General features: G+C 41.0%; 1 protein-coding gene across 1 annotated transcript; it reads right to left on the reverse strand.

Annotated features, from left to right (window-relative positions):
• Positions 1-16441: 16441 nt before the first annotated feature.
• TGIF1 (TGFB induced factor homeobox 1) lies at positions 16442-24401 on the reverse strand. The gene is made up of 3 exons (XM_073679108.1): positions 24180-24401; positions 19769-19995; positions 16442-17866 (listed from the first exon to the last, which is right to left on the reverse strand). The coding sequence occupies exons 1-3, from the start codon at positions 24193-24195 to the stop codon at positions 17291-17293; spliced, it is 819 nt and encodes a 272-aa protein (XP_073535209.1). The 5' UTR covers positions 24196-24401; the 3' UTR covers positions 16442-17290.
• Between the last annotated feature and the right edge of the window lie 1814 nt (positions 24402-26215).

The raw sequence follows: 26215 nt of genomic DNA on the forward strand, positions 1-26215 counted from the left end.
TCTGCCACTTTTTAAATACTTTTCATAAAGTGAATATGTCTCTACACGTGATTTCCAAATCCAATGATAGTAAACAATATTAATTTACAATGGACAGGATGCTTACTTTTTTTCTTTTCTTACAAGGACTTGCTATGATCAACATCAAATTCACATCATAATTACAATTTTTTCTGAAAAAAATCCAAAATATATATTCATTATATAGTAATAAATTATCAATGCTGTTTCTATTGTGCAAACATTAAAGAGGTTGTCCACTTTATCATTAATCTGATTGGTCAGGGTCTGACACTCGGCACCCGCGCCGATCAGCTGCTCTCTACGGCCGCCGCCAGCCAGGAGTGCTCAGTTGCGGAGCTGCTCCATCTTCTGATAGTGGCCGTGGCAGGGTAAGGCACATCCGCCTCCTATTGATTTGATAAAATAATTAAATGAAAACTTTTCTGTAAGGATAGGGGTCCTCCATGACTTTCCAATTTTGAAAGAGGTTTTCCAAGATCTACAGTACAGACCAAAAGTTTGGACACACCTTCTCATTTATAGATTTTTCTGTATTTTCATGACTATGAAAATTGTATATTCACACTGAAGGCATCAAAACTATGCATGTGGAATTATATACTTAACAAAAAAGTGTGAAACAACTGAAAATATGTCTTACATTCTAGGTTCTTCAAAGTAGCCACCTTTTGCTTTGATGACTGCTTTGCACACTCTTGGCATTCTCTTGATGAGCTTCAAGAGGTAGTCACCAGAAATGGTCTTCCAACAATCTTGAAGGAGTTCCCAGAGTTGCTTAGCACTTGTTGGCCCTTTTGCCTTCACTCTGCGGTCCAGCTCACCCCAAACCATCTCGATTGGGTTCAGGTCTGGTGACTTTGGAGGCCAGGTCATCTGGCGTAGTACCCCATCACTCTCCTTCTTGGTCAAATAGCCCTTACACAGCCTGGAGGTGTGTTTGGGGTCATTGTCCTGTTGAAAAATAAATGATGGTCCAACTAAACGCAAACCGGATGGAATAGCATGCCGCTGCAAGATGCTGTGGTAGCCATGCTGGTTCAGTATGCCTTCAATTTTGAATAAATCCCCAACAGTATCACCAGCAAAGCACCCCCACACCATCACACCTCGTCCTCCATGCTTCAGGATGGGAACCAGGTATGTAGAGTCCATCCGTTCACCTTTTCTGCGTCACACAAAGACACGGTGGTTGAAACCAAAGATCTCAAATTTGGACTCCTCAGACCAAAGCACAGATTTCCACTGATCTAATGTCCATTCCTTGTGTTCTTTAGCCCAAACAAGTCTCTTCTGCTTGTTGCCTGTCCTTAGCAGTGCTGCACAAAGTCTCCTTAACAGTTGTTAACAGTTGTTGTAGAGATGTGTCTGCTGCTAGAACTCTGTGTGGCATTGACCTGGTCTCTAATCTGAGCTGCTGTTAACCTGCGATTTCTGAGGCTGGTGACTCGGATAAACTTATCCTCAGAAGCAGAAGTGACTCTTGGTCTTCCTTTCCTGGGGCGGTCCTCATGTGAGCCAGTTTCTTTGTAGCTCTTGATGGTTTTTGCAACTGCACTTGGGGACACTTTCAAAGTTTTCCCAATTTTTCGGACTGACTGACTTTCATTTCTTAAAGTAATGATGGCCACTCGTTTTTCTTTACTTAGAATTTGTATTATGCAAGAAAAAAGTAGCTAACAGTCTATTCCGTAGGACTATCAGCTGTGTATCCACCAGACTTCTGCACAACACAACTGATGGTCCCAACCCCATTTATAAGGCAAGAAATCCCACTTATTAAACCTGGCAGGGCACACCTGTGAAGTGAAAACCATTTCCAGTGACTACCTCTTGAAGCTCATCAAGAGAATGCCAAGAGTGTGCAAAGCAGTCATCAAAGCAAAAGGTGGCTACTGTGAAGAACCTAGAATATAAGACATATTTTCAGTTGTTTCACACTTTTTTGTTAAGTATATAATTCCACATGTGTTAATTCATAGTTTTGATGCCTTCAGTGTGAATGTACAATTTTCATAGTCATGAAAATACAGAAAAATCTTTAAATGAGAACGTGTGTCCAAACTTTTGGTCTGTACTGTATATATGTTTATCAATAGCCCTTTTACTCTTGAAAAATAACATTTTTAATATCATTTAATGTTTTAGGATTGTACTAGATTTTTCATGTAAATTTTTGATTTTGAAAAAAGTAAGATTTCAGAAAAAAAGTTTCTTTTTCACAGTTCCATGTTTATTAAAAATATACCCACAGTACCCATTAAAAAAATGGAAGAAATGCTGCGATGGTTACATTAATTCCCACTACAGTCTGTGCAATTTACAGGATGTATGTGCCATGGCTGCAATGGGGAGAATCATGGGCTCAACAGGAAAACCTTTGTGGTTGCCCTTTACGTAGCACAGATACATTATTCCAATGAGTAGAACAGAGTAGAAAATTAGCAAGGCAAGTGCTGGGCCAATAATGGCCTTCAGTCTGTTTTATCGCATTGTTGGCCCGTTCTAGTAAAAGGCTTACCATGCAGTACTGAGAAAAATATATAAGTCATGAGTATTGCAGGTTACTGATACCACCAATAGTTAGGATGTTGGATATCTCCTTCACGATCAAATGCGCCCCCACAGCCATTGCAGCATTAGCAGTGAAGTGTTATTAAGTGTGGTGAGCACAAAAATTTGGAAAAACTAACAGAAATACTTCAGAATGTTATACCTGTAGAGTGCATGCAGTGCTGGTTATATTATTATATTAGCCTCATTATGCCTTGAGATTAATCAATATTTGTTTGCTGGCAAAGTAATTTGCCTATTGACCTGACCAAGAGTGTTAAATAATTATAAAGTAAGAACACATAGGGGGGTAATTCATCAAAGTGTTTTTGCCAGATTTCTGGCTTTCAAACACTTTAAAAAAAAAAGCTAATTTTTTGCGAAATACACGTTTTGCAACTTAGCCCGTCACGGCCAGCATCACTAACATGGACAGTGAATGGGCGGGACGGGAGCACGGCAACGTCCGCCCTGTCTATTTCATGTCCAGTTGTCTTGGACTGGAGTAAGATTTCTGGCGAGGCACACGCCACCTGTAAGATGCGCCTGATTCATTAAGCGACGTGCACCTCTTAATGAATGGGGTGCCTCTTACTCCATCACACCCTTTCATTGAAAATGGCCCATACAACGCCAGTCTTATTGAATTAATGAATATGACTATGGGCCCAGTAGGTTCCTTTTCACTAGACTGGGGGTGCACATTTTCTTCTATATATCAATATCAGATGCTGGAAAATTCATATTACATATTCAACACCAATGGCCAGACTACATGTATCAATAAAACAATTGTTCTTGATATTCCCTACTTACATGCAGGTCACAAATATTCATCCTGTAGATGTAACCTGGAACGTGTATACTTCTATTAAGCTGAAACAGCCCATACATAAGGCAATGCCAGCTCAGCACTCATTTCATAAGTGCTCATAGTTTCAGGGCAGCAGGGCAGCGTGGTTATGATGTTTGAGCTGAGAATGAGCCAACTGGAAAAGTATTCATTCCAAAAAACAAGAAGTGGCTGAAGAAATGCGCAGTGGTCAGCCTGGGACAATTTTACAGACATGTAGAAGCTTATTTCTGGTGAAGAACCGGGCTATGTTGGCGTGAAGACTATTGAGGTAATTGGGTAATTTATCCCAAGAGATTTTGAAGAACACGGAAGATTAATCACATGCCAAAATCCTGCTGCTACTGCAGCTACCAGCTGTGAAAGAATGGATGCCAAAGAGTGAGCACATTAATGAATGCCTAAGGAAGACTGGATGTTTATGACTGAGCGTGCCTACAAGGGAATGCCAAAAGTCTCCAGTGGAGGAATGGCAGTATCTAGGAAATCCGTAAGACGACCATTTACAAAAATATACCTTTTTAGCACTGTGTCTTAAATTACATAGAAACTCAATATTCATAACCTAATTTTCATGTCAACCTTTTTTAGCACACATATTTGGGTAACCCTTTAACAAGTGTCAGAATCATACATGATGATAGTTTTTTTTATTTATCATATTAATGTATAAGCCTTCAGAAATGTACTAAAAAATTACCAGAAAACATAATTCTGGTGCTATTATATTATTTTCAGACATTTCTTACCTATTTATTTCTAGTAGAGGAGGGCAACAAACAATCTGGAGACTTTGTCAAGTGATTGTCCTGCAGCTTTTTTTCAGATCCCTTATTGGCAAATCCGCCTAGTTATGGAAACCATATATGATAGCATAATTGGGCAGATTTATCATTCAGGAGACTGGGAAAACTGCAGAAAATATTAGTAACAGCTACACAGAATATTCTCAGCTCATCAACCAAATTGCATTAGAAATATTTATAGTGTTTTTTGTTAGTTTAAAGGGAAATACACTTTACCATTTCCCTTCACATTAGCTTACTGTTCTGAAAAAAAATCTCTGTTATGACTAAAGTCTGGAGTTTGGTGCAAAATATTAGTTTTAAGGGATCTAGAATTGGTTAAATTGGCCAAACAATTTAGATAGTTGTCAGCTGTAGTTTGTGTATCAGCTATTCTTTACAACTCCGCCAGGAACGAGCACACTCGGATCGGTGGGTTTACTTCCCTGGGTGATGGGAATGAGCCTGAAGGTGACTATAGTCCTTTGGAAACAAAGGCGGGGGCATCTTGAAACTCATCCTTCACCACAAATCGGCCATCAGTGAAACATGGGACAGACCCCATACATATTACAGTCTAAAATGTCAAGATCACTTCAGATGATTTCTATTAAATTTATGATGAAATTAAAGGGGTTGTGCCACTATAAAGAGTACATTTAACTAAGTGGACAAGGTGGAAATAAATGGTTTTGTAATGTACAGTTATTAAAAATTATGCTCCATTCAAAAAATAACCAGCTTTCATCTGCTGAAGTATGTCCCCCCCTTACGTTATTCCATTCTGTCCTCCCAGTGGCCGATCAGCTGGCCGAGCATGGCAGTTCCTGTCATCATAAGAGTTCCCCCCAACTCCCCACCCCCAGTGTGCACAATGTATGCTCCCTACGCTCACACAGGTCTGACAGTGAGCGCAGGGAGCAGATTGCTGAGAAGCTGTGATTGGAGATGGAAGCTGCTATTGATAGAACCTTATCTAGATAGGAGGGGGAGGAGCTCTGCCTCTAGCTCCTCCCCTCTACATAGAATTGTATCCATAGTAACTGTCATCTCTTATCTCAGTAATGGGAAAGTCTGTCTTCACTGAATACAGATTTTACCTCAGAATTGAGAATTTCGACATTGACTGATCAATTCTGACAGAGAAAGAAGCAGATTTCTCTGATAAGATACATTACAGAGGTGCTTATTTTCATGTGTACTATTGGTTTATGCAGTAAAAATTAAAACGACGGTTACTCTTTAAATGTTCTTTCTCAGTTTTTTTTTATTCAAGAACAAACTAACCAAAAAGTTGTGAATGTGCAAAACTATAATGTGGTTTTGTCGGGTTGTTAATTTGCGTGCTTAAGCTAATGTAAGTCCTGAATTATTAAAGTTTGTAAGCCCTAATAATAATAATAATAAATTTATCTCTATAGCATCAAAATATTCTGCCGCACTTTACAAATCCTTCCAGCACCATAACATCAAGTTGCAAAAGCAGGGGTGAGACTACAGGCTTCATGCTGATTGACAGCTGGCTTCCTCCAATTAGGCATCAGATAGCCGGCAGTCAATCAGCATGACACCAGTAGTCCCGCCCTGTCAACAGGAAGAGAAATTGCTGCTCTGTTGACAGGGGGTACCTGAATATCTGGCAGGAGAGGTCAATGACCGGCCCAGGTTCAATAATCAGGTAGTTGCCTCTGTTGGCACCTCCATGCCTTTTTGGATATCCCCTTTAAACATGCTAAAACAAGTTATTTCTTAAAAAAAGAAATATATATATATATATATATATATATATATATATATATATAGTATCATTGCAATTCTCAAAGTGTGTACAGTAAGCAGATTATTTAAAAATGTAGTGAACGTAAATGAATCTGCAAAAAAAATAACAGAATTGCTTTTTTTTGTTTACTATATTACCCTTCAAATAATTGTAAAAGTGAATCAATCATTTTAATTTTCCCCCAAAATGTATAAATTCCATAAAAACGTACTACTATTGGAGAAAAGTAAAAATGAAAAAATGGTCCAAAGCACTTGTTGGTATAAGTGCAATGTGTCGGCGCACATTCACACTGTGGCCATTAACAAACAAAACTTAGCATAAAAACAAAATGAGCAAATGTCCTGTAGTAAGTAAATAGCACAGTCAGGCCTGGGTCCTCCTCTGCCCTTGCCTTTTTTGAGGCCTGCTGGCACATGGTGAGGTGACAAAACAAATTAGGGACCACCCTGATTGGGTACACCTTGCCACAGTGGGATGTCTTTTACACTTTTTTGATCTAAATGGTGTCAACCAAGTACCCTTTGTTATTTACAAGTACTATTACTATTTTCTTCCTACAGGGTATTTGCTCATTGTTTTTATCATAGGCTTTATTGTGCAAAAATAGCAAAGTAAAATGAAAAAACAAGTATATTTGATATCTAAAGCCAAAGAATAAGTGTAACATGGTATTTATTGTATGGTAAAAAGTGTAAAGTTAAAAGAAAAGAAAAGGTGGTTCTACAAACTATTGATTCGTTGGAAATGCTTCTGCATTTTTGCCTAGTTTTTGTTAAACAGAATCGGTCACCAGTTGACAAGTTGCCAGTTTTTGCACTTATTTTATTCCTGTGGCTACCATGGGCGTTCTGCTTTTTTTCTTTTTGAAAACTGCAAAAAGTTGCAGAGATATGGGCCTTTTTATTTAACAAAATTTTTAAAGCATCTCAATTTATTCCTTATCAAATATAACATCGCTTTCACACCTTCTCTGCTATAAATGAAGTTATTAATGGTTGTATGAGGAATGTTCTGCCATGCTGAATTCACTTGGAACACAAGTCATCAAGATCCGCTGCTGGCAGTTACCTTTGCAATTGCTGATCAATAACGTCTCAGATGTGTCTCAATGGGAGAAAAGTCTGGAGACGCTTAAGGATGTGGTAACACATTTAGGCTACAGAGAATTTTCACAGTGGCAATCCCAGCCGAAACGCGCGTAGGGCAGAGCAGGAGAAAGCGGTGTGGCTCTCCCAACTGCTGTAAGTAAGTGATCCCTTTTGATCACATTATGCATATTTATGAAGCACAACTTCCCTATTATTTCTTACAGTGACTGAGAATGCATATGAGTCTAGATACTCTCCGCTATCATGCATTATTATGGGCACACATGGTGTAATTATGACATCTTCATATACAGAGTACTACTGTGAGGATTAATCTAAGGCAACTTAATGTTTAAAATATGTAAATTTTTGTAATACTCACTGTGGCCTTGCAGTAGCAATACTGAGTAGTCATATATGGGACATGATATTCAATAAATTTTAGAATCTAATTGATATGCCAGTACATACATATATATTGTCCCCTATGACTCACTTTATCTGTGCTTCCATTGTATTTACATTTTGATTTACCTTTATGAAGATAATACCATTCCTATCTCCAAGCTCTTTTGTTCTATTGTTTTTATATAACTGTGTGTGATCCATATATGTCTCCTCCTATTTCTATATTCTGTGAAATAAAAGTTTACGATTTTTTCTAATTGGGACGTGTTCCGAAGTTTTCTCTTCTGTTGTTTAATTTTTAGTATATATATATACTTCGGTAGTCCCCTCTCTATGGATAAACTAGTCATAATATGGGGTTGTATACATTTTCACGATTGAATTACCCCATATATTCCATATTGTTTACTACAGTGGCAACATTGACACACCTACTCTTCTCATTTGAGAAGAGTAGGTGTGTCAATGTGAATTGAGTTTAATAACCAGTAACAATTTTCAGGATTCCAAGTGCGGAACTTTGTTGTTAATACAGTGGCAACATGTTGCCTGGCATCGTGTTGAGATATTGTTCCTAGGACACTTTGAAAAAATGGATGCACCATTGGTTCCACGACTAAATCAATGTAACACAGAGCCATTAGTGTACCCGAAATGAAGACTAGTGGGATCTGCCTAGTATATATTATGCGACCCAAACCATAATCCCGGGAGTTGGACCGGTGTGACATTCCCTCAAGAAGGTCTCTTCCTGGCTTTGCCCACATGGTCTCCAGACCAATCTCTAGCTATCAATCATTGTGTGCAAGCCAAAAGTGGCTTAAGAGGAAAGACCTCCATTCCAACCTTCATTGCCATCTTTCTCAGCACCATGATAGCTGTGGTGCAAGGTCAATATAACATCTGTACATGGACGTGTGGCTTGAAGCCCAATGTTATGCAAATATCTTCTGATGGTTTGTGTAGACACTGTCTAGATGCATTAGGCTCAGTATGTGACATCCAATGCAGTTTCAGGATAAGGACTCCGCTGAAGTGGTCTCAGGAACAAGGACAACTATACTGGACTAAAGGGACAGGACACGGCAAACCTAAAACAGACTAGGGACGGGGCACCTGGCAACATACAGTTGCACACTAAACCACCTAACATAACTATAGGGGTTGTTCAGGCACCTCCCAATTAGGGAGGGTGCCTTTTATACAAGATATCTCCCAGTTACTGGCTGGGAGACACCTTGCAGGTGATTACTTTAGCAGAATGCCTCCAAGCTATCAGCTGGGGGCATTTTGCCATGTGCGCGCTACCCCTTTAAGAGCAGGGGAGCGCGCGCTGCCCCTTTAAGAACAGGGGAGCGCGCACATACGTGTACTAGGCACGCCGCTGGAGCCCAGTGCAATGTGCACAGAGGAGGAAGTGACAAGAGACAGGAGAATGCCAGGGGCTGCGCCGAGGACAGGGGCAATGAGTAAGCAGACGTCCCTGCATGGACGGAGAAGGGGACACCATGCAGGGGCGCCGGCAATAGCGCTACACTTACTATACATTTGACGTTTCTTTGGTCTTTCTGATGCAGCATGGTGCTTTGGTTCGCATCTCTAACTTATTAGTCTTGAAAAACTGATTGACATCTTTCTGCCTACTCTGTATATAGGCAGAAAGTTGGTAATAATCGTGGGTTTATGAGGATAGTCAAAGCTCACATATATTGAGGACCATGTAGGAGGAGCTCATGACTGAGCGTACTAGCAGAACTGCAGCATATAAGATAGCAACATTGTAACTGAACCAGAATTAGGGTCTCTGCCTTTACTTTATGCTACCTTTGGGTCAGTCAGTTTCATTTTCCCTTTACATCTATATGTACAGACAGATTTACGCACATTGTTCTTTTAATGCTAATATTCCCACGTATACAGTTTACATAGTATCAAATATATCTATACTGTCATTACTAGGAATCTAAAGAATGCGCAGGGAGCAGATAAAAGGCTCTATCTAGAGAGTCAACATCCACATACACTGCTCAAAAAAATAAAGGGAACACTCAAATAACACATCCTAGATCTGAATGAATGAACTATTCTCATTGAATACTTTGTTCTGTACAAAGTTGAATGTACTGACAACAAAAACACACAAAAATCATCAATGGAAATCAAATTTATTAACCAATGGAGGCCTGGATTTGGAGTCACCCCCAAAATTAAAGTGGAAAAACACACTACAGGCTGATCTAACCATGATGTAATGTCCTTAAAACAAATCAAAATGAGGCTCAGTATTGTGTGTGGCCTCCACGTGCCTCTATGACCTCCCTACAACGCCTGGGCATGCTCCTGATGAGGTTACGGATGGTCTCCTGTGGGTTCTCCTCCCAGACCTGGACTAAAGCATCCGCCAACTCCTGGACAGTCTGCGGTGCAACGTGACGTTGGTGGATGGAGCGAGACATGATGTCCCAGATGTGCTCAATCGGATTCAGGTCTGGGGAACGGGCGGGCCAGTCCATAGCTTTAATGCCTTCATCTTGCAGGAACTGCTGACACACTCCAGCCACATGAGGTCTGGCATTGTCCTGCATTAGGAGGAACCCAGGGCCAACCGCACCAGCATATGGTCTCACAATGGGTCTGAGGATCTCATCTCTGTACCTAATGGCAGTCAGGCGAGCACATGGAGGGCTGTGAGGCCCTACAAAGAAATGCCACCCCCACCATTACTGACCCACTGCCAAACTAGTCATGCTGAAGGATGTTGCAGGCAGATCGCTTTCCACGGCGTCTCCAGACTCTGTCATGTCTGTCACATGTGCTCAGTGTGATCCTGCTTTCATCTGTGAAGAGTACAGGGTGTCAGTGGCGACTTTGCCAATCCTGGTGTTCTGTGGCAACTGCCAAGCGTCCTGCCCGGTGTTGGGCTGTGCGCACAACCCCCATCTTTGGATGTCGGGCCCTCATACCACCCTCATGGAGTCGGTTTCTAACCATTCGTGCAGACACATGCTCATTTGTGGCCTGCTGGAAGTCATTTTGCAGGGCTCTGGCAGTGCTCCTCCTGTTCCTCCTTGCACAAAGGTGGAGGTAGTGGTCCTGCTGCTGGGTTGTTGCCCTCCAAGTCTCCTGGTGTACTGGCCTGTCTCCTGGTAGCGCCTCCAGCCTCTGGCCACTACGCTGACAGACACAGCAAACATTCTTGCCACAGCTCGCATTGATGTGCCATAATGGATGAGCTGCACTACCTGAGCAAATTCTATGGGTTGTAGAGTCCGTCTCATGCTACCATGAGTGTGAAAGCACAAGCAACATTCAAAAGTGACCAAAACATCAGCCAGAAAGCATTGGTACTGAGATGTGGTCTGTGGTCCCCACCTGCAGAACCACTCCTTTATTGAGGGTGTCTTGATAATTGCCAATAATTTCCATCTATTGTCTATTCCATTTGCACAACAGCATGTGAAATTGATTGTCTATCAGTGTTGCTTCCTAAGTGGACAGTTTGATGTCACAGAAGTTTGATGTACTTGGAGTTATATTCTGTTGTTTAAGTGTTCCCTTTATTTTTTTGAGCAGTGTAGATGAGAATGCATTGCATTGTTGTACTTTGAAAAAAAAAAAACTAGAAAGATTGCTGTAGGTTATACATGAAGAAAGACATTGTACAAATTCCATGCAGCACCTATAAAAGAAAAAGTTAAAATAAATAATTGAAAACAAAGTGTCATGATTTCTTATATTTTGGGAGTAACTGAAGTGGAGATGTATCAAATTTGGTGCAAAGGAAAAAGTAGAATAGTTGTTCTTGATAACCAGTTAACTGACTTCATTTTCAAAAGGGGCCTCTGAAAAATTATACAAAACAAATTTTATCACTGTGGCCATTTCTCCTCTGTCTCCCATTGGGTGCGTCCATCAACACTATGGCAGAGTACAGTACTGATCCGGACTTGTCCTTAGCAGCAAGAATTCCATTGCACAGAAGATGATGGCAATCCCCCTTAACTACAGTCAAGAGCAACTTTACAATGTGGAAGAAAAAAATAAAGTCAAGCATTAAAATGCTAACGCACCAATACAGAGTAAAAGAAAGCACTTGAGTTAACCCTCAACTGGTGAGGTGGGGGTTTTTGTCACGCAACTGGTGATGTGGGGTTTCCTATACCCCAGTGTTTAGAAATCTCTTATTTTTACAGAAAATGCAAAGATCACGTTTGTTTTAATCATTTTCTTATTGGCGATTGATTACACATGAGTATAACAAATTTTTGACACCAACAAATGGATGGAAGCTAGTGAGAGACACGTATCCTCATATACCAGCATTTTTCAATGAATGGCAGCCGAACAAAAATTCCCTGGGGTGTGGCAAACCCCTACCTCACCAGTTGAGGGTTAAGAATAGGTGACGTCTTGACGTTCAAGCCCATATTATCCTGAGAAGGGGGCTCTAAATAGCCATGGTCAAATGAAGCATTGCCTGTGCATGCACACTAGATTCATTGTATAGGAGATTTCAGCGCTTGGCTGTCTCTAGCAGTACTATAAACAATTTATGGGAACATCAGAGACCCATTCTAAAAGATCGGTGTGGGAAGGGGGACCTATCAATGGAACACCAAAGATCAGGAAATTACCACTTACCCCTTGGTATAACCATTTATTGACCCAATTTGTCCTCTATTCCTTAAGGGCTTGCATAAACATTAGATTAACATAGGCCCAACCTGGCTGACAGTCTAATGTGCTTTAGGGCCTCCTTAGTCTACCCCCAAAAGGCGATGTAGGGGAGAAATAATGATCCAGCATGTCTGATGGTTTTTTCCTCCTTGGTAAAAAGGAGTCTGGCAGCGGCTCTCTTGTAGAGTCGGGAAAGCTAGCCATCAGCTGAATGATGGCTCGGCCAGCAGCTTTCTAGTATACAGTGGTGGCCAAAAGTATTGGCACCCCTGCAATTCTGTCAGATAATACTCAGTTTCTTCCTGAAAATGATTGCAATCACAAATTCTTTACTATTATTCTCTTCATTTAATTTGCTTGCAAGGAAAAAACACAAGAGCATGAAGCAAAAATCAAATCATCGATCATTTCACACAAAACTCCAAAAATGGGCCAGACAAGTATTGGCACCCTCAGCCTAATACTTGGTAGCACAACCTTTAGCCAAAATAACTGCGAACAACCGCTTCCGGTAACCATCAATGAGTTTCTTACAATGCTCTGCTGGAATTGTAGACCATTCTTCTTTGGCAAACTGCGCCAGGTCCCTGATATTTGAAGGGTGCTTTCTCCAAACTGCCATTTTGAGATCTCTCCACAGGTGTTCTATGGGATTCAGGTCTGGACTCATTGCTGGCCACCTTAGAAGTCTCCGTGCTTTCTCTCAAACCATTTTATAGTGCTTTTGGAAGTGTGTTTTGGGTCATTGTCCTGCTGGAAGACCCATGACCTCTGAGGGAGACCCAGCTTTCTCACACTGAGCCCTACATTATGCTGCAAAATTTGTTGGTAGTCTTCAGACTTCAATACGCCATGCACACGGTCAAGCAGTCCAGTGCCAGAGGCAGCAAAGCAACCCCAAAACATCAGGGAACCTCCGCCATGTTTGACTGTAGGGACAGTGTTCTTTTCTTTGAATGCCTCTTTTTTTCCTGTACACTCTATGTTGATGCTTTTTGCCAAAAAGCTCTACTTTTGTCTCATCTGACCAGAGAACATTCTTCCAAAACGTTTTAGGCTTTCTCAGGTAAGTTTTGGCAAACTCCAGCCTGGCTTTTTTATGTCTCGGGGTAAGAAGTGGGGTCTTCCTGGGTATCCTACCATACAGTCCCTTTTCATTCAGACGCCGACGGATAGTACAGGTTGACACTGTTGTACCCTCGGACTGCAGGGCAGCTTGAACTTGTTTGGATGTTAGTCGAGGTTCTTTATCAACCACCCGCACAATCTGGCGTTGAAATCTCTCGTCAATTTTTCTTTTCCGTCCACATCTAGGGAGGTTAGCCACAGTGCCATGGGCTTTAAACTTCTTGATGACACTGCGCACGGAAGACACAGGAACATTCAGGTCTTTGGAGATGGACTTGTAGCCTTGAGATTGCTCATGCTTCCTCACAATTTGGTTTCTCAAGTCCTCAGACTTTTGGTCTTCTTTATTTTCTCCATGCTCAATGTGGTACACACAAGGACACAGGTTGAGTCAACTTTAATCCATGTTAACTGGCTGCAAGTGTGATTTAGTTATTGCCAACACCTGTTAGGTGCCACAGGTAAGTTACAGGTGCTGTTAATTACACGAATTAGAGAAGCATCACATGATTTTTCAAACAGTGCCAATACTTTCGTCCACCCCCTTTTTTAGGTTTGGTGTGGAATTATATCCAATTTGGCTTTAGGACAATTCTTTTTGTGTTTTTTCATTGAAGACAAATTAAATGAAGATAATAATACCAAAGAATTTGTGATTGCAATCATTTTCAGGAAGAGACTGAGTATTATCTGACAGAATTGCCAGGGTGTCAATACTTTTGGCCACCACTGTATATAGGGCAGCTTCGTAATGTGTCATTCATCCTGGCTTTCCATGACTGAAAAAAATAAAAATAAAAAAGCACCAATGGAAGCAGCTACTGGGTTGGCACAATTTCCAGCACTCTTAGAAAGGTGTTTAGGTATGTAATGAAGTCATAGTAATAGATAAATCACTGTACAAAACAGACATGTTATAGGAAAGCTGGTAGGATTCCATCTTGTGGCCTTAAATATATGACTTCTAAACACAGCTGTATTACCCTAAATTGGCATGAACAGGATATTAAAGTCATGTTACTTACAAAAAATACACAACATATAAAAAACTGGTAAATTGTGAAGAAATATCTAACACAATCCTATAATGTCCTGAAGGACATTATGGGACATTTTGATAAAAGCAGTAAGCATAAGGAGTCAGGACCCAATTTTTAGATTCTAAAAGGATTCAATGTTTAGAGTACATGGAATATTTAGAACCAAAGGGGACAGGTTTCTGGCAATATGTCTGTAATAAGAGCCGTTAAATAGCCATATGGCTTCTTGGAGAAAGGAGTCCTATGACCGCATAAAGAGCCAAAGTAACCCTTACCGGTTTTTGTCCGGATGAAATGAAATATAGGAAGCAGTAACACAATTTCTCAAACTAGGATGCCATCGTGTCAGACCTTAGATATCCTATAGAGGATCTGCAGAAGAAAAGCTATTGGGGTTACTTAAAGGATGTAATTAGAAGGTGTCTGAAAATCACTTTCTTGGCTTTAACAAAAAAGGAACAGTCAGTTCTCCTGACAAACGTTTTAGTAAGGGCTTGCTTTAGTAACAGGCAGCCGTGTTCATGACCTATGGATAAGTACATTGCACTCAGACACTCCAATCACATGGTTAAGCTTCACAATAATTTGTGTAAATATTATAATCCTTAAAATGTCAATCTAAAACTACTGGGGAACACCAGCACTGAAAGGTTCTACCAATAACATGGATAATAAAAGGTATTCACCGTAGCAAACATCTGGAATTTTCTGCAGATCCAGAATATATATTTACACAAGGCATTTTTGTTGCAGAAATGACTTCAACCATCTTCTTCATCTGAATGAGTTCTGTAGGAATGAGTCCACAGATACAACCCTATTCAGCTGCATGGCAATGGATTTACAGTCGTAGACATTTCTGCAACAAGTCTGATAGATGTGGCTAACCCCCGGAGTACATGTACAAAAGTCATTAAGGCCACGTGCACATGTAAAATACTGATCAAATACTCATCAGTATGTGGAAGCCAAAAATCAGGAGTATAACAGAGGAAAAGTATACTAGAAACACGTCACCACTTCTGTATTTGTAAGCCAAAACCAGGAGTGGGTGATAAATGCACAAAATACTCAACATGTGCACGTGGCTTTAAGATATGTTCCTATTGGTATGGAGAGGAAGCTGCTAAATTATGTATTCTGACAGCTGACTGGTCTATCAAGTGGCGGCCAATCTATGGTGAACGTGCCTTTCACACTAGGCCATAGTGCTGTTCCATTATATCTGGAGTCATTGGGCACCATGTGAGGTACATGCGGCTTTACTGTATTTAAAGATATATGAAATTCCACATAAAAGGTTTTCCTGATACTGTACAGAGCAGGAGCATGGTTGGCCACCATCATTTGTGAACAAAGCCTTAGATCCATTCACTATTAAAAAAAAAAATCCTAGAAAAAAAACCATCTCAATTTTACTTTAGTACATTTAATAAAACATGTCCATGTTAATATATTGTGATCTAAATATGGATTATAACTACTTAATCCTTTCATAACCGGACGATTTTCCATTTTTCGCTATATTGATCGATCAGACTTCTGGACAAGATACCAAGCATTTACATTTTTTTGAAAGGGAGTAAAAAAGAAGTTTATTTAAACCTTTCATTTAGAAAAAAAAAAAAAATTTAAAACTTTATTTTTTTGGACTTCTAGGTGATTGCGGCGCAAGGGTCGTAACAGGAACTATTGCATGCACACCGGCAACTAGTCCATGTAAATGTTACTGGCAGTGACTGACAACGGCATCTCAATGGTTAAACAGCAGCAGTTAGAGCTAACAGCTCTGGTAGCTGCTGTTACAGGCAGATGCTGGCAGTATAGCAACAGCTTACATCTGCCTGGTATGGATCGGGTTCAGCTCACTCCATACATCCCGCATGCAACCTGTGATGAAAATATACATTATAGGTGGTTAAGAGATAAACCTAGGTTACAGTAATTTTTTTTCCCCCCCAGGTAGATTTTTAAACAGTCACATCCAATTTTTTATGGATGTTCAGATTCAGTAGAAGGATGTTTTTTTTTTTTTTTTTTTTTTAATAGTACAAACTTCAATTAAAAAAAAAAAAAAAAAAAAAAAAACACGAACAAAACTGCACTGTGATTTGTTATTTTCTATATTACAAAAAAAAAACATACAAAAAATAAGTCAAAGAAACAAAACAAAAACCTTTACATAGCAGTAATATTCCAGATGGGAACAGTATCCAGTTACATAGCATTCTCATTCCATCCCCAGGTAACAAAAACACATTTTCTACATTACCTCAAACAAAATATTTTATTATATACTGGAAATAAAAATGAAAACTAAAAATGTAGACAGTATGTGAGCATTTTCTGCTGCTCTGGAATGATAAAAAAAGGTCTATCGGTTTCAGTCTAAATATTGCACAGCTTGAAAGGTACCAAAAATTATAAAAAAGTCACAATCTTGGGAAACACCTCACATTTAAGCAAAATCTACCAAGAAACGTAAAGCATGTTGTTTCTACAGTAGCTCTATCTTGAAGATTGGAATGAAATACAGTATAGTTAGGATGTAGGTGTGATTATATAATATATACAATCACACAAACACTTGATATCTGCTCTCCTTCACCCCTGAGATTTGTTTAAATTACTGAAGAAAAAGAAAAAAAAACATGGCAACTTTCGGAATTCAATATCCATGAATGGCAATGGAGAACCTCACTAAAGTCAAAGGCTGTAGTCACAGTCATAAAGGACCAAGGAAAAAAAAAATATAACAAAAATAGTCATTGAAAAGGGTAAGACCTCTTTGTGTCAAGAAAGCTTCACTTTCATAATCCCGTGTGCAAATAACACGAATATATATATAAAAAAAACAAAAACAAAAAACACGGTATCAATTAATGCAAATTGTCTTTGATATCGACTTGGGCAGTTCGAAGGAAATGTTCCGAACACTTTTGACAAGTGAAGTTTTAGGACATGAGTTTCGACTGCAGCTCCATCTCTGCTGCTTGTTTGAGGGCAACGTCAACCAATAACTGAAAGCCACTGAAATCCTGATTGTGATCCGGTGGGGTAGGTGGAGGAGTGTTGAATAATCCACTCTGTGTATTTGTGTTTTGTCCTAATTTTATAGTGTCTTCGTGGCAGACAAGTGAGGTTTCAGTTAGTTTTTTTGCCTCAGAATCGTGCTGTTCTGGGATTTGTCCAGCATTCAATACATGGGTGAAGTTGAAAGGAGCGTCATTTAGTGATGTGACAGTGGTATGACAGATGACGGAGGGTCGGGCCAGGAGAGATTGCTGAGATGACAGTTGAGATGCCAGTAACTTCCCTGAGTTTTGGTTTGACCCGGTAGAACTGAAATGAAAAGAGTTCTCATCTATAGTGGGAATGTAGGGCTTTGTTCCCGTCGGAGAGTCCATCTGGATCACATCGGTAATTTTGGCTCCCTTTCGTGAAATGGTGAACTGATTAGGGTCTTTTCCGTCTTTTCTCAGCATATCAGGCAGAAGCCTACGCCTTGCATTGATGAACCAGTTACAAACCTACAAAGAAACAAACAAAAAAAAAAATCATGACTTTCATCCTCATTACACTGGAGTTAGGCTTCACAATGAGCAAATTGACATGACATTCAGGAAGAATGGGAATTCTTTGGCGTTCAGCTGTTGCTGAACTCATGGCAGGCTAAGCATCCTAGGAGGTGAGGTTTAAGAACAACTGTAATGGGAAAGCTGCCCAGCCCCGCTGTAATTCTGGGATGGGAAATGCCGGATGAATTCTGATCATCTTGGTATCTGGATTTTTCAAACATCCAATACACTTCTCAGAATTGTTACGCCCAAGAAAAAAAGTATGCACTTGATTTCTAAGAGATGTCAATGCGGCAAAAGTCCATAGTAGCTCAAGGTGGTTATTTTACCACTCATTTGTTATACATACACACCACTATTTGTATGCCATCATAAAAGCCATTGAACAACCATAAGACCACACATAGGTTTGGCACAAAGTAATGCATAGATTGCCATAGCTCAGCCATTTTTGCCTGCATTCTGTCATATTTGCAGCAAATATTTCAAATTTGGGTGCTTTCTTTGCAGCGTTATTCCCCAAGAGGTCGTGCTGAAATCCTTGCGGTTTTTGAAATTGCTGTTACCGCTGCAGATGTGTTTTATACCCGCAACTTCACACAAAATCAGACCAACAAGATGCCCCAGAAAGGCTGTAGTTACCGATGTCCTAATATAGAATTATCAGGAACCAGTCACTACAGTTAATGATCTAAGTATTGACCTCTGACTCAAACTTCCGTGTACAGGTTGCTATACATCAGAATCAAAGTTTCTACTAAAATAAAAGGTCTACTTGTCCCTGTCTAATAACGCCTGAGGATGTTACGTCTGAACGCTTTCATTTCTTATAATGCTGCTCACATGTTGTTATTTCCCATACCTTAGGCTAATGGTGGGAAGTTTAGCTTTGAAACAAGATGCTGTTTGTCTGTTAGATGAGACTGATGTGACTCACTGACTGCTGAGCTCACTGTGCTACCAGGCATATCTTTGGTTACCTCCCGCCAACCTGGACAGATTTAACCCCTGCAATCAAAGCAAGCCTCCCAGTTTCAAGATTGGGGATGAGGAAAAAAAAAAAAAAAGACGAGCGTTCTCTAAATTGTGTGTGGGAGTGAGCAGGTCTTAACAGAGAACAGATCCTTATGGAGACTGCCATACATAGTAAAGGTGAAACCCTTTATTCCCAGTGCCCCAATAACATACCCCATTTTATTGTGCTCTTCCTTTCTTAAAAGAAAGTTCATTCAAACTTGGAATAAAAAAAAATAAATAAAAAATAAAAACTCTGACAACTGAGCTGCAATAGTCCAACATTACACAATTATAAAGAGCAATTTCATGGTACTTATTCACAATGCATCAACTTTGCAGAATATACAACCTCAGCACTTAAAAGCCTCCATGTGACAGCAAAACAAGGGTGATCTGTCATCAAAAATATAAAGTAGGCTACAATTCACATGGGTATCTTTCCTCACAAAACGTAATGATGAGAACTGCCCCTTTTCACAACTACATGTTTACTGGTCAGATTCCTTTTAGGAGAGGATGTAATGCTTCCTGGGTGAACTACAGGAAAGGAGAAATGTTAAAATCCGGAGTGCATGGATTTAACATTTTCAGCCATGTGGAGATTTGGCTATTGTTTGCCTCATATACTGAAATGACAAAGATGTTCTGCAGCATAGAAAAAACAACATAGAAGAATCACTCGTGCCATGTTTTCGTAGGCAACCCACCTCATGCTCCAATGCGTCTACTTATATAAAAGACACCTAAAAGGCACAACGTAATTTCCAGCATAAACCTACGAAGAACAGCTCGGCCTCCGATGATTACAACACGGAGTTTCAGGTTGCTCAAACATACCTGTAGTGTGGAGAGATGCGTCTGCCGAGACAGGAGGGCTTTCTCTTGTTCTGAGGGGTAGGCATTATAGCGATGCTCATATAACCAGTCTCGCAGAATCTGGACTGACTCTTTAGGCAAGTTTCCACGCCTCCTTCTCTTCCCTGAGCCAGCAGTGGAGGAGAGATCCAGGGGGATATCCATACCATCATCATCCTCAGTCTCACTGCCTGATAGCGGAACTAACCCTAAGAAAAAGACAGGTCAAAATTAACTTGGTGTCAAATGCAATATGATTATATCAAGGGGTGGGAAATACGTCCCAGGTCCCTGTAGGTATAATGCCAGGAATCTAGCAGTGGTGACATCACTCGAGCACAGCGCAGTGTTTTACAGTACTCCGTCCCCCTCTGATGTCATTTACTTTTCATAGCAGAATGCATCAGTCCAGTATTCCCACCTAGAGGGTATCACAAGTCAGACAAAGGCACGGAGCACCTACAAAGTCTGTTCTTAAAGCACGATATTTTCACCTTGCAGCTAATGGTTGTACTCATAGATTGGGACTCGGCTGAATAGATTTATATTCCCAGATCGGTTTCTCACTGAGGCGCAGAGCTCTTTAACATGAAAATAAAACCTTCAATGACATTGCTTTGTTTACCTCCTCTATACAATGCGAGATGAGCGGTGTTTAAGGGCACCAGCATTAATCAATCACTGAGGATTGTTGGAAGAGTATTGTGTCGCAGGATGAATGTGACAGACGCTGTCTCCAACACAATGTGGAATCTGAATGAGCTGGGACACTAACGGATATTTTCAGGAGATGGCCATGTTGTAAAAGCCAGAAATGCCCCCCATTACTACAGCAAACACCACAAACCAAATGCATAAAACTCTCATTACAAAGATAAACATTCAAAGAAATTACTCGTGTTATATTAACATAAAACAGTCTTGTGAATTCAGTGCCAGCACTGCAGTGTGTCAGACGAGTGCTCCCGCATTATAAAATCACTGCTAATAGTTATTAGCACAGTACTTTCCCTTTCTGAGCAATGCTTATGTCATTTCATACTGACACAGACCTGACAGATGACTCAAGTATGTTGCAAAACAGAAACCTGAGGGTGGCTCACATCACCGCTTTATCCTCGCGCAGCAAGGAAAGTTTCGTCATTTACACAGAGAACATAGAGGCAGGTCCGGCGCAGGGCTGCGAGGCATTTACACAAAGAGGACGGGCTATCATTATACTGTCCCGGTACAAACTGTACTTAAAGCAGTATATATTTACTCTCAAAGCACAAGCGATTAAAGAAATCCCCTAAAAACCCAAGCCGAATAAAAAATTGTTTTTGTTAAAGCAGAATGCAGAAGATATGATTATTTGTTCGCTAAGGAAAAAAAAAAAAAAAAGAAGGTTAAGTCGCCTTCAAGTAAGGAACTGCTCCAGGAAGCCTGCCAGACGTTAAAAACAGTGCCTGGATATGCCAACAGATATAAAAGCTGCAATTGCTTTAAGGCCATCTATCCCAACAGGAAACTGCTCAGACTGAAAACACAAGTAGTCAGAGTTCTTATCGGTTGCGTAAGTAAATAGTGGCGTTCAAACCGCTTCACTTGAGGAACCTGTCATTTCTAATTGTTACTTGTTCAGCTGAAAACCACCCATAAAATGTCTGTGTGATATGTGACTGGACGGAAGAAGAGTTTAACAAGATAAAGCCCGAGCACAATACACTTTAGATCAGGGTTCCCCAACTCCAGTCCTCAAGGCCCACCAACAGGTCATCTTTTCAGGATTTCCTTAGTATTACACAGGTGATAATTCCATCACCTGCACAGGCAATAATTCCATCACCTGTGCAATACTAAGAAAATCCTGAAAACATGACCTGTTGGTGGGCCTTGAGGACTGGAGTTGGGGAACCCTGCTTTAGATCACTTCACACATGGTGGCAATTCAATATTTTAGTTTTTTTGTTGTTTTTTTCTTCAATATATTCAAATTAAAAAAAAAAAAAAAAAAAGTGCAGAAAAGAAATACTAGAAACAGAGCTGAAAGTACGTGAACGGGTGCAATTTCCAGGTCAGACTTTGCCCAAGATGGGGCAGCACCTGCTCATCTTCATTTTCCTGTTTAGAATAAATCGAAGCCATGCTCCTTTTTGTTAAGTTTTCAAAAATGATGGTGCTGAAAATGTCATTTTTTAGCCAAAAGCACAATGACAACCACAACTACCTATTTATCAATCATAGGAGCATTTATTGTAAAATTAGGATTGGTGGCAGTGCTGGCATCCAAAGTCCACTGCTGGTTGGAAGCAAAGAAAAGGAGTAGTAGGGTCATTAGTCCTGTGTATGAGCTGGCTTTGCTTACCACATGAGGAATCCACAGGAGGTAATCTACCAATACAGCTTCAAAGAGTTTTCTTCAAGATCTACACTAGAAACAGCTGTTTTACCAAGCTCAATACAAGCAATATCGACTAATATACTGTATAATGTTTTAAAAATTTTTTTTTTAGACATTTAAAGTTGAAAAGTTGACACTGACAGATGTCAATACAATACTGTTGTGAGGGTGGAAGTGGTTAGAAAACAAAGCACGTGGCGATTGTGGGAACAATATATAAAAACACACAGCTTTATGAGTTTGTGGAACTGAATGACGTAGAAGAACAAGTTCAAACATTTGCTACACAGCCCAAAAAAAAAAATCCACCAATTGTTGATTATGCCAAACACAACAAAGCAATCATCCACTTAAGTGATCATGGCCCTTTGAAGAAAAATTGCTTTTTTATTTCTATGACATGTCTTTCTATTTGATTTAAACAGATTCGCAATAAAACATTTTTTAGAACAAAATTATCCAAGGAAGACAAATGTGCATTCTCTTACTGCCGGGACACGACAGATCTGTACCATCAGAAGTGTCAAAAAGAAGAAAATGTCAACTTTGTACTTGGATGACTTTTCACAAACAGGAATCTAAGGGACTTTCCAAAAAGACTCATTTCTCAAGTTCCTCTTCAAGGACCTTTAAAACAACAACTTGATAAATGTCTCACTAGATTCATTCAGCAGCAATACACTAGCCATAAAGTCTTAGTGGTCGGATTACTTCACTAAATAGCTTTGAAGTTGTCTGTCTACTACAATATTGGAAGAGAAGCGAAGCGGCACTACTATCCTTTCTTCCTTGCAACCATCTGAACAAAAGCTCCAAACATGTCCAAATGGCAGGGGGATGGGGAGCAAGCCTTTTGTTTCAACTGCTTGAAAAAGTTTCAAGCATCTGCAAGCACTTTCTCACATCCTGATCTGTCAGCAGCACTGCCCCCTCCCTGTCACCCTGTTCCTCTCCTTCCAACGTGCCCTGCTGTCTTCTATGTGAACAATGCTGAGCACACACAATCAGCCTCACATGGCACATATAGTCAGCTCTTTTAATGTGAAACTCACTCTTTGAATATCCTCAACTGTGCACTTCCTCGTGGCAAATAACATTCAACGACAAGAAAGGTAAAAAAAAAAAAAGTGTAATGCTCAGACCAAGTCAAAGCAAAGTCCTTATTAACCTTTAAATGATCAACTGAAGAGCAAATTGTCAAAAGGCTGTGCCATTTATTCTCCACATAGGGTTGTGTGCCCTGCACAGCTCTAGGCATGCAGCTCCCATACTCACTATGTCAGTAGTGGCTGGAGCACATGGTGCTCAGAGGAACAAAGGAATTCAAACTTGTGAGGCTGGGAGCGATGGAGTGAGCAGAGCACTCACAAAGACTCCTCCATCTGGCTTCTAACTCTCTCCAAACTTTTAGGAAAGTGGTTAACGAGACTGAAAAAGCTCATAATCAGCAAAATGGTTGTCCTAAAAAGTTATGTAGCCCTTCCCTCAGGAATGCAAGTCTACTCTCCAAACAAAGACTTTCCCAGGAAGCTCAGTCTGGTGAAGCCCGTGGGGGAATAAACTTCTGGAAGGGGTAAAAGCTGGGCACAAGTCCCCTGGTGGCATTGGGCTAGCTGTGGAGCTGCTGGTGTACCCAGAGAACATGTGCTCGGAGTGACCTCCCTCGTGGAGCAGAAAGTTTCTTTGTTCCACTAGTGAGGCTGAGCCAGGCTCCACTCTTCCTTTGTGTGCAGCTTGCACTCCTCGCACCAAACTTTTACCAATCACAACAAACTTACAGGAACAATTCCCTTCTTTCCCCAAAACACAAGAGACTGGCAAAAACTTCCTCCACAACTCATAAGCCCTGCTAGATCCAAGCAGGACTTGTACCAGGAAGATCAGACACATGCCAACAAACAAAGGGCAGCTGGGTGCACAGGCTGGGCACATGGAGGCTGAGCACTATCGGGATGACAGCACAGAAAACAGGAGTCCGGACAGCGGCGGCCCCGACATCCCCTCACCCACCTTTCTTTGCCTTCATGGTGTGGCCGGCTGCTGCTGACAGTGCGGAGAGGAGAGGGCGGCGTGTCCCGGGATGTCCCGCACACGATCACAGGCTGGATGGAGTGTCCCGCTGCTCCTCACTCACTGGTAATGCACGAGCTGCGCTCTCATCAAACCCTCCCAGCGCCTGTCAGACACAAGGGGAGGAGAGACGGCGAGATGGCTTCCCCCTTTCCTCCAGACATGGTGCACACACACAGCCGGCACCAGGGGGCGCTCCACTCCTCTCCTGCAGTCGCTTCCTGTTACGTTGTTTGGGGAAAGTGCTACCACTTAGGATATCTTCTACAGACGATACTATGCTTCAGGCTATCCAGCAGTGAACACAGCATGTAAGGGCTGCCTGGCTTCATGCGTGGGAGAGTCTGGAATAGGTCCCTGGCTACACTAACATTGTGCCAGCGATGACCCCCTCGTAAGTCTCTCCCTCCTAGCAGGCTCTCCCCTGCCACATTCACCTGCTGCTCCTCCTCAGCTACGTCCAATGCTCTTGTTCAGGTGACTCCTACTACTCCTGCAGTCTCTTTAGTTATAGAAGGAGCTGGTCAGGATTGCATCCCCCCTCCAGTCTGGGCAGTATGTGCTTTAAGTCCTCATCAGCTCGGGGGGATGGGCGCTCCAGCAGCCTAGCCTCATTCACGCACTTCTGGGGCAGTGTGTGTCCCATTCCCTGGGTACTGTTCATTCAATGACAAACAGCTACTGCTGTGGAGAGCTCAGCAAGGCAGCTTACATGGCCACAACTACTTACAGCTCACTGCCTCCTCCAGCACAGCCAACAGGTGAGGCTGCACTGAATCACAGATCCCTCACACTGATGATCCCCTGTTTGACAGTGATTGGGAACCTCAATTAAATGGACATGAGCCCCATGCCCTTGATCCAGTGGTCCTGCCAGCTTCTTTAGTTTCCCCGATGCTGGCAGGCAAACTTGGCCCTGGATACATTCTGGTCTACATAGATTCTTGGTCATCCTCCCAGTCCACCCACTATAGCTGTAATACATGTTGCTTTCACGCAGGGTCATACATAGAAATGATGGCTGAAGTCCACTTCCCACCTTCAGGGATATATTTTTGTAGGGTTTCCTCTATCTGGTGACACCAGAGATGAGATTAAAAAATAAAACAAAAATACGGAGTATGTGGACTCTTGGTCTTTGGGTTTCCCACACATTTCTCAAAACAATGTTCCTTATCCAATGTAGCAAAGGCCTTTAATAACTGGATACAGGCTTTTGCAATTTTGGGTTGTGTAGTTAGCCAAAAATGTTGCCTTATTAACCTTTCCATACCAAAGGGTATTCTGTGAATGATGGCATTAAAAAAGACCTGGTTTCAGTATTCTTAGGTTTCCTTTGATAGATTAGTTGAGCTGGTGTGCAAGGCAGGTCAAGGTGTTCATTTCGTAAAGTCAGATGTGGAGTCAGCCTTTTGTTTGTTACCAGTCCATCCCTATTGTTTTCACCTGCTTGGTTGCCAGTTTGACTGTTATTTTTACTATGAAATGCATTTACCAATGGGGTATTCCATTTCGAACTTTTTAGGTTCTTTTTGAATGGGTATTGCACTATGAAACCGCGAATGGTACGGTCACACGCTACTTAGACGATTTCTTGTTTGTAAAGGAGAGAGATAGAGAAAGTAGCTGGAGATGGAGTCATTGGGAGGGAAGATAGTCTGTGAGCAACAGTGACAATGGAATATCTAGAAAAATTTTGCTCACAGAACTTCTCAGGAATGGTTGCGCAGTGATGGTTGGCAGGCATAGCTTTCTTTTTCAAGCTTTGTGGATGGTTTAATGCAAGAGTCCTTTTTAAATTTCTTAAATATTAAAGTGCTGGGAAAAAAAAAGAGTTTGGCAGGAGGCTTTGTGACTGGTTTCTTTTTCAATCCTATTAAAATTAATTTCCATCATACCTCAGATTTATTCTTAACAACTTGAGGTATCAAGGTTTTAAACTGCTTTTGCCCTGGAATTTTTTGGCACACTGAGCA

The sequence above is a fragment of the Phyllobates terribilis genome, unplaced genomic scaffold, assembly GCF_046119375.1.
Source record: "Phyllobates terribilis strain yellow unplaced genomic scaffold, ASM4611937v1 Scaffold_4__5_contigs__length_816908805, whole genome shotgun sequence".
NCBI lineage: Eukaryota > Metazoa > Chordata > Amphibia > Anura > Dendrobatidae > Phyllobates > Phyllobates terribilis.